Genomic DNA, 9,958 nt, shown 5'->3' on the forward strand with positions numbered 1-9,958 from the left:
AGAGAGAGAAAATTGACTAATCTTCAGTTACTATACCATAGCTGTTTTTTGATTTTTTTTTTTTTTATAGATACATATGTTTATCTGAAGAATCCACCTCCAGAATTTCTTCCAAAAGTTGCTGTACTTACAATTTCAGGTCTAGCTGGCATAGTTCTGGCAAGAAAAGGTATGTTCTTTGTTTGTTTGTGTTCAAACGCTGTCACATTGGTAATTGTATGACACGTCTTTAATTTAACATACTTTATTTTATGCTTTCTGCAATTTTGACTTAAGTTTTGGTAAAAACCTTTTGAACACTTGTGAACAGTTGTTACATAGTTTTAAAAACAAACAAACCAAGATTTCAGATCATTATAGTATGTAGAGGGGATACCAGCAGACATTTTTCTTTTACAGCTTTGTTTAATTTACTCATTTAAAATAATTGTATATGTAATTCTATAATTTAATAATTATTTTATTAGAAATATAGGACCCTATTGTGCCATCAGAAATGCCTTAATTTTCTTTGGTAATTTATTACCTGATGATTAATTTAAATCAGCACACAATGTAAATGATCATATTCAGTTTCTACAGTCAGGGGAAAGGCATGCAAATCTAGATCCACATGAAAAAGATTCTGTCGTGATTCTGCCAGCAAGGGGATAGGGTTTGAGGAGGAACTTATCCAAATTACTCCTGTACAATACTCTCTGCCTCAGAGTACCTCCCTCATTCCTTAAAAGGATCAGCATAAGTTGTGTCTTCCTGGAGGAAGGAACACCTCAAACCTCTCAATGAACCTCCTGGCCAATCGAGAAGTATTTCTAGTGAACACTGAAGAGTCTCTCAGTGCTCCTGGACCAGAGTGATGGTAGTTGTGACATGGAGTGTTGAAATGGAGCTGTGTAAGACAGTGGGGAATTGGGTGCACTGACACAGGAACAGAGATGTGCTTGAGAGAAGTGATGTATTCAAAAATCATTGGATTTAATTTTCATAAAATTATGAAATAAATATTCAAAATCACCAGACTTAATTTTTGTAAAATTATGACATCATATTGTAGGCTTTGTATTTCATTATATTACTATAGAATTTACAAATCTTTCCTTCTGAAATTTTCAAAAGAATAAATGTCAGGGAAAATCATGATTTAAATGTGATTTTTAGGTAAAGCCACCAACAAATTGAAAGAGAATACTGGGCATAATTGGAACATCACATTTGCAAATGATCTTTATTTCCTTGGATTTTTAAATAGCCCCAAATCTAAATCATTCCCCACAGTTTGGATTATACAGTGGTAGTATAGTAAAAAGGAGGGATTTAAATGCATTAGGCACTACAGAATGAATTGGGGAAAGGACAGACTAGATCTAAGGGAGGGATTCCAGAGAGGAATCAAATATGCAGAGGTTAAAAGCAAAAACTGGTGAACCAAAGTGCTTGGTAATGGAAGATGACCTTGGAAAAATGGGCATTTTTGAAACATGATAGAATGACAATCAATAGGTAATAAAAATGAGCCTCTGTGAGTGTTTGAAGGGTTAAAAGAAAAAGTGCTGGAACAATTTGATAAATTAGACCCTGAGCCACGTGAAACAGCTGGCAGGATTGAGTCCTTTAAAGGGCAACAAATCACTGGGACTGGATAGTGTAGATCCAAGGGTGAATTGAAATTGTTAAGCTGCTAGCAAAAATATGCAGCCTCACTAATGGGTACTCACTAATGGGTAGCAAGTACTTACTTTTACAACAGGTGTTGGGGTGCGTAACTGACAAATGATTTTTACTTCAGTACCAGGTAAAATGCTTGAAACAATACTTACATAGAGTTATATGACATCTACCAGTAGGTGAATATAATACAGATAAAACATCACAGTTTATTCAAGAAAATGTTGTCCTTCTGTTGTCTGCTAGATTTCAAGTGTGTCAACAAAATAGTGGGTAAAAGAGAACTAATAGATATAATTTATTTGGGCTTTCAAAAACTCTTTGCCAAAGAAACTTAAAGTAAACTTAAATAGTCCTGATATGAAAGAACTGTCATGGATTAGAAACTGGCTAAGAGACTGTAAACAAAGAGTAGGAATAAGTGATCAGTGTTAACAATTTAATACATTCATTAGTGATCTGGAAAAGGTGGGTAAAATTAACAAATAACACAAAATTATGTAGCCTAGTTAGAAGCACAGAAGGGTATGAGTATTCATAAAAACCTGAGAGAGTCTGGCAGTTGGGTAACATGATGGCAGAGGAAACTCGTTAATAAATGCAAGATAATACACATTGGAATTTGAATGAGTTATATAGAAGATTTTAATAATATTTCATAATTGAAGATATATCCTCATTTTTTTTTAATTCAGTAAATTTTACTGAAACATCAGTTGGCCCATGGGAATACAGACCCTAACTCTACACCAATCATACCTGCGATAGATTTTGATCTAGGTAGTTGCCAAGAGTCGGAGGTTAAAATTATATAGCTATCCAATACTATGTTTCATTTGTAGCTAGTACCTGTTAAAATTATTTGTGTGGTTTACACAGGTTCTAGAGTTAAGAAAATTGCTTACCCACTGGGGCTTACCACTTTAGCAGTATCTGTTTGTTACCCAGCTCAGTCAGTAGTACTTGCTAAGGTAAGTTTTGTTTTGTTCTTTCATAGGGTGAAAATATCAACATTTTAATATTTAAACTGAGTGAGACTGAAATTTTCAACACATCTGCAGTCTTTAATTTCCAGGGATATGGAGCTGGCATTAGTTTATACACTATGTGTGTGTGATGCATCACAGGTGTTAATTACGTGTCCATCAGAAACGAATAAAATGGCTGAATTTACTTGACCAATACAGTGCTATTTTCCATATTTAATTCTTACTTGGAGAAAGGAGAGTTTCATTTTTAGATACTATACAATTCAATTTTTAATTAACAGAAAATTAAATTTAACAGCTACTCATTTCAGTGCATTAAAATAATACTGTACAAGAAACTGCCCAATGGATACACAAGTGGCATTTCTGAAGCTCTTTCTTTTAATGCACATCCAGTGCTGGATCCATGTGAAACAGGGAATCCCCCTCACTATTTTCTTGTGAATGTCATCTTGAAGTTTACTTGTTGGCTAGCTACTTAAAATATTGATTTTATGCGCTTAACTATGCTGCCCTGCAGTTCAGCTACAAGGGTGTGAATAGCAGTGTGCACCAAAGTGCTGCACTGTGATTCCCCTGTGTGGATGCTGTAGGCGTGAACTAAAATGTTCCTAGTTTGCATAAATGTAGTCCTCTTTAGACAAGACTATGTTAATGCAAACAAAGAACCTTTTAGTTTGCACACGCAGTGACCACACGGGGGAGTTTCAGCACAGCACTTTGGTGCGCACTGCTATTTACGCTCTTATAGTCCGAATGGCAGGACACTGTATACATAACCATAGTACCAGAACGTTGTGCATAGTTCTCTGTGAATGAGGAAATAGAATCCTCCCTGGCTGCAGCTTATCTACAGAGCCACTTCACAGATGTTATTGCAACCTGACACAGTTTGAATAATTACAGGCTGAATAAGAATTTACAAATTCAGACCTTTGTGAAGCAAAACAGCAATGTTTGCTACTTTCAGTCAGGTCTTTTTATTTCTTGGTTGTATCTTTCCTCACCATGGGATTTGTTTTAACCGGGCATGAATTTTGCTATGATTGTCTTTGCATGAATGGAAAGAATCTAGCTAAAATGAGTCACGTTTTTGTTTCAAGTTTGTAGCATATGATATGTCTGACTTTTCTTGCTGTTCCAGCCTCCAGTGCATTCATTTATTCAAACCACTATTCCCTGGTTAAGTTTTAAATCCATTTTGTGTAAATGGATACATTGTAGCAGATTTACAATACCAATTTAAACATGATTTATAATATAAGATTGGGAGTGGGGGGAGATCTGAGATGCATCAAATTTGTGAAATGCAGATATTCTGTCTTCCAGTATTGGAGCGAATATACAGTTTATTAAAGGAGAATATTTGCTTTACTTGAAATGTTCTGTGAACCCTACCATTTTTAAAGCTTTTTGTTAAAATAATACATTTTAACTAATTAATTAAATTAGATAACAGGGAAAATAGTATATGCTGCAAGCCATCAAACCTATGAAGCAATAGGATCACTATGGACAAAAAACTCCTCTATGAAAGAAGTGCTACTCACACAGAAAGAAGATTCCAAGGTATGTTTTTCCAAAGAATGATCAGTTAGTCATTCAGTTCAATACCTTGGATTGATTTTTGAAATGCAAATTTAAACAAAAAGATACAGGTGTGTTTGTTGATACTATTTAATATCACAATGAAGTGTATTCTGAGGCACAAAGGTCCTCATTTTATTGCTATTGTTGTTATTTATTATTTGTATTCTTGTAGCACCTAGGAATCCCAGTCCTGGACCAGGATTCCATTGTGCTAGGTGCTGTACAAACACAGAACAAAAAGACAGTCCCTGCCCCAAAGAGCTTACAGTAGAAGTGTTGGGTTTTTTTAATTTTGTTTGAATGTAGTGTTTGTGACAAATCCCAGACTGATAGACCTTGAGATCTGTTTACTTATACAACATATTCAGCATGCACAACAGCTAGGTGAGCTTCCCTCCACTGCCTTTTTAATACGCCTCCTTGATCTGGAGATGCAACCATAAGAAGATAGTTCATTTTCCTTATTCAGGCCATGGACCTGCAAACACTTAGACATGCTTATCTTTTCTATCTATGAGTGGCCTCATTGATTTCAGTAGGACTACTCATGGTAACATAGTTAAGAACACGTGTAAATGCTTGCAGGATAAGTCCTTGGCGCCTCTGTTGATATCACTAATTTATGAAAAATGTGATGCTTTTTAGCATGTGGATACCTATCAAGTGGCGCTGGCCAGAAAATACCTATTTTATTTTGATTAAAAAGTGTAAATAGGACATTTCATTTTAGTGAATAAAAAATATATAGATTTTCCATTGGTTCTGATGATTCCAGGTATTCATGAATTTGACTTACTCTAGTTTGGAAACATGAATGTTCTGAATGCCAGTTTACAATTTAAAAAATCTTATGAGAATATGGCTGTATATCTGAATAATAATAATAATAAATAATTAGATATGAGCAAATATTGGAATTTCTATCCTGAGAGAAATGCTAATATTTCAACATTTTAAAAAAAAGAAAAAATCCTGAATTAGGATGAAAAGTTGAAAGCAATATTTTTCGCAAACGGAAAGTTAAAAACAAATTTTTGATTCAGAAATGGGGAAATATTTCATTTCAGCATTTTTGATAGAAACAAAACATTTTGAATCAGTTCAGCGTGAAACTGCATTTCCCTATGAGAACACAGACACCGGAAACTTATAGTTTTGGACATCTCGTGCTCCATTTTCTGCAGTGCACCCAGCTCACTGGCCAGACTACATTTCTGCTGATGCACCACACGGCTCAGTCAGAGGAGGAGACCACACTGCATCATGGGAGATGAAGTCTGGTTAACAAGTATCAGAGGGGTAGCCGTGTTAGTCTGTATCCACAAAAACAACGAGGAGTCCGGTGGCACCTTAAAGACTAACAGATTTATTTGGGCATAAGTTTTTGTGGGTAAAAATCCCACTTCTTCAGATGGTTAGAGAGCCAAGCCAGTAGGAGAAAATGAGGGCACAAAATGCCCAAAGTACAACTTCCATGAGGCATCGAAGCACTATATGGAAATACAGTTTAATGTTTAATAGATTAGAAATTAAATATTTCGGTTTACTCCAGCAAACAAATATTTTGATATATCTATTAAAACACTGATATATTTTTGACATTTTTGTTAATCCTCGGTTTTATTTCCATTGACAACCATGAACAGAATTCTGACTGAAGCGTATTTTATTTCAGTTGAATAATGAGAAACTGTTAGGGAAATAAGAACTGGCGTGGTAAGAAGAATTATAAACTGTCAGAGTTTTGCTAAATAAAGTCTGTTGTTTCCTAGGCTATGTCTACACTACCGCGGTAAGTCGACCTACGCTACGCAACTCCAGCTACGTGAATAACGTAGCTGGAGTCGACGTACCTTAGGTCAAGTTACCGCGAGGTTTACACCATGGGGGGGTCGACTGGAGAAAATCTGCCATCGACTTACCTTACTCTTCTTATTGGGGGTAGAGTACTGGGGTTGACTGGAGAGCGATCTACAGTCGATTTGGCGGGTCTTTACTAGACCCGCTAAATCGACCGCCGGTGGATCGATCTCAGAGCATCAATCCCTGGTGTAGTGCAGACCTGCCCCTAAACTAAACAGTTGCTCATCACTAATCAAGAATAATCTGCAGGAGGTTTGTTAGTTATCTTGATCTAAGTGGTTAGTGATAATTCAAACTCCAAGTCTCTTAATAACTTTGGTAAGGCTGGCAATTCTGTAAATCCACCTGTTGCTTTAACCTTGTTCTGTGCTTCAGTTTCCCCATCTGTAAAAGGGGATAATGACCTGTACCCTTCTTTGTAAAGTCTTTTGAGTGCCTTGGATGAAAAGCAGTATATCAAAACTTAGTAGTATTATTCATTAACCATTAAACAAGCTTCCAGACATACAAATTGAAGTTCCTTGTATCTTGATAGTATTCAGAAATGCATCTTCTGTACCCTTATTGTGGTGCCCATTTTATGCAAACATCCTCAACATTATCAGGGAATATTGTCAATTATTTGAATCTAACATGAAGTGAATTGAGGCATATAGTACACTAATTTCTTCTGGCATATTTCTGTGTATCCAGTATGAAACTTTGTACACACACAATGCATATCTGGAAATACTTTATTAAAATGTGACAGCTCTTTTGTAATTTCCTTTATCAACAATATAATAAACATACACATAAATATTGTTCTGTTTTGTTTGGTTGGTTCATTTGTAATTTAGCCTGGTTCACATCTGCAACAAGTTCCGGAACCAGCTGTGGGAGACGATAAAAGTCCAGAGATTAAAAAAACAGCCCCTGAATCTGAGGTTAAGTCAAAAACACTTGCTGTAACAGATTCTCCTGTAATGAAGATTCAGAGTTCAAAAGCTCTGGTGCCTTTGCCAGCAGAAATAAAAGTGCCAAATGTCATTTCAGGTACGAAACTTAAATTAGCATCAACTGCAGTGAAGTGTGAATTATTTAATGTTATTTTCGTTGTTCTTTTTTTAAAAAGCAACTCTAGCAGGCCTGTCAAATTTAGCTTTCTAATGTGGTAAACTCCATAAAATTTAGTATGCTATATCAAGAGCCCAAAGAGGTGATAGGTCCCACAATGTGGACCACACCTCAATAAAGAATATGTATTATGGACCACTTACCTTCCCATTCCCAATCACGTGGACCCTTCTTGCTGTCAGTTGCACATCTTCTCTATGGAAACTGCAGCATTTGCTTTTGTAAAAAGATAATATTGCTTGAAGGTAACATCTCTTTCCTCATATGTAACATCAGCTTACTTGTGAAGGCAACTAGTGTGGCTTCTCCTTGTTTCCCTTTGCTTTTACAGACATCCTGGCTCTCTTGTAGTGAAATATCTAGGTATCTGTAAAAGCAGCTGGAAACAAAGAGGAGATCCAGCACCAGGTGATCAGCCATCTGTCTAGGGGCTCTTTCTTTACAGGTTAATGATGGGCACACTCCAATCTCTGAGTCCTCCGAGCATCTCCCTGAAATGCCCATCCCCTGGCCCAGTGGATACTTACAGAATCCTCTGCTCCCAAAGGAACAGTACACCCAGTTTACTAGTTATACCCTATCAGAGCTCCGCTTAACACACAGCACTTAGATATGTTTATGGTAAACACAAGACGTTTATTTAACAAAGAGCAAAGATTCAAGTGATAGCAAGTAGAAATATTGGAGACAAATGGTTACATATAAAACAAAATCCTAACACGCAATCTAGAGCCTAGATTTCATTAACCAAAAAAAAAAAAAAAAACCACCCCTTTTCAAATCAAGTTTAGCTCACCCCAAAGTCTTTCCAGCATTTTTCAGCCAGACTTGGTTGTGATCCTTTTTTCATGAAGCAAATACACTGTCAGCCTAGGTGAAGCATAACAGGGCGTACCTCTGCACCGCAGACATGTCCAGTGATCCATTGTCTTCACTTGTAAACAGGGTAGCCCCTGCTGCTTATTTTTTCCTGTCTAGAATCTCCCCTGGAGACTTTTCATCCCTTGATCAGACTGTAAATAGGCTATCATTGTGAAGTATACAATACTCAATCCTATAAAGTCGGACAGGTAGATAAGCATCTCTGCCTGAAAGAAACTTATTTATCACCTTCTGGTGACCAGCTCCAACTCACAGACCTAAGAGCATAACTTTGTGTGTATATATACATAACTCCTTACATGTTATCTGTACATACATTCCACAGTGATTACAGTGGTCAATGTGACACAAGCTTTCAGTAGAGACTTTACATGACTCCCTTTGATGAACTATTATGTAGAGATTGGAACCGGGGATCCCTGTAATCCTGTGCACCCCTGTGCCCTCTTCTCAGTTGGCACCAGGAGGTCCCTGGGTGACATCTCCCGCTATACGACCTTTAACATATGAATCCTTTTTTTAATCCCGGGTTGCTCCCTTATTTTTCCTTTTTTAGTTTGTGGAATTATTGGGTCTCTTTATACATAACTTTCTCAGTTCCTTCAGCCCCCACTTTTTCTTTCATATTAAACATATATACTTATAGAAGTTGAAAGGTAAAATAAAGATTTTCCTATTTGTCACCACATTTCCAGGTGGAAGCCGTTCCGTGTCCCCAGTGGAGCCAACAGATTTCTATCTTTTTGGCTCAGATGGGCTGGATGGGGTTCACTTCTCATAAACTCTACACATTGTTTGGGAGAGTCACTTCGTACAAGGCATTCCCTGTGCCTCACCTCCCTGCACTGTGTGTGTTGCCTCCACATTTTAATAAACTTACGAAATCACCAATAAAGTCAAATTGTGTGAATTTATTTGCACTAATTTAGGCCTAGATAATCCATCTGTGACCTAGCTCATAGTATGGTGCAGTGAGTTGTTCAGCTTGCCCCCTGGACCAGCTGTGAGGGAGATAGTGACTCAGTCACTATCTGCTTCTCAGTCTCCCCACTGCTCTGGAAAGGTACTAAACTATGATCCTGTCACTGCATACTCTGCACAGTGTGCTCCTGGGGGGAGAGTCAAGGTTCTGCCTGCTTCCCAATTTGTCTCATTCATTACTTCCCACCTGCAGGAGGAAGGGATGTAGCAACTCTGCAGAGCCTGCTGTCCCAGGAAGCAGCAGTATGGTGTAAAGGAGAGCCTTACGCACTACCCCCTTCTCCCTTGTGCCAGTGCTCAGGGCATGCCATGATCAGGTTTTTCATAGATTACTTTGAAATTGTGAAAACAATTTAGTGATGAGTTTGTAAGAGACTGGAGATCTTTCAAACGTTTTTCTTACTTCCTGTGATTTTCACTGCATGGCAACAACTTGCCTGCATTATTCCCACTAATGTAATTTACAATTAATTTATAACTGTAGAGCACTTTATTATAATGCTTGAATTTTCACACTATCAATATGTATAACTTCTGAATAAGCATTTTTTTAAAAAAGCTTTTATGCCTTTATCATTTTATTTCATTTTAATATCTTTAACAGATGTAGTGAAGACAACAAAATTTAAGCTTGACCCCAGGCTTATGGACCATGGTCAGTCCAGCCCAGAGGATGTGGATATGTACAGTACTAGAAGCTAAGGCACCAATTTACAAATATTGGGAAGTACTAACAATAGCAAATCAAAATGGAAGGATTATGCAATGTATGATTGTACCGAATGTGATATAATTTAATCAGGTATTTTCTTAAATCCCAATATGTACAGTCAATCTACTTTGTCCTTGTTGTTTACTGGGTACTGTTTCTT

General features: G+C 37.0%; 1 protein-coding gene across 1 annotated transcript in view; it reads left to right on the forward strand.

The window, feature by feature from the left end:
• Positions 1–9,830, forward strand: part of APOOL (apolipoprotein O like) — a 52,430-nt gene extending 42,600 nt beyond the window's left edge. Inside the window, 5 exon segments of the mRNA XM_024195121.3 lie at positions 71–169; positions 2,545–2,636; positions 4,107–4,223; positions 6,947–7,142; positions 9,691–9,830. Coding sequence (XP_024050889.3) covers positions 71–169; positions 2,545–2,636; positions 4,107–4,223; positions 6,947–7,142; positions 9,691–9,788 — 602 coding nt within the window. The 3' untranslated portion in view covers positions 9,789–9,830.
• Positions 9,831–9,958: the final 128 nt, after the last annotated feature.

Source organism: Terrapene carolina, unplaced genomic scaffold (genome assembly GCF_002925995.2).
Source record: "Terrapene carolina triunguis isolate 2854851 unplaced genomic scaffold, T_m_triunguis-2.0 Scaffold131, whole genome shotgun sequence".
NCBI lineage: Eukaryota > Metazoa > Chordata > Testudines > Emydidae > Terrapene > Terrapene triunguis.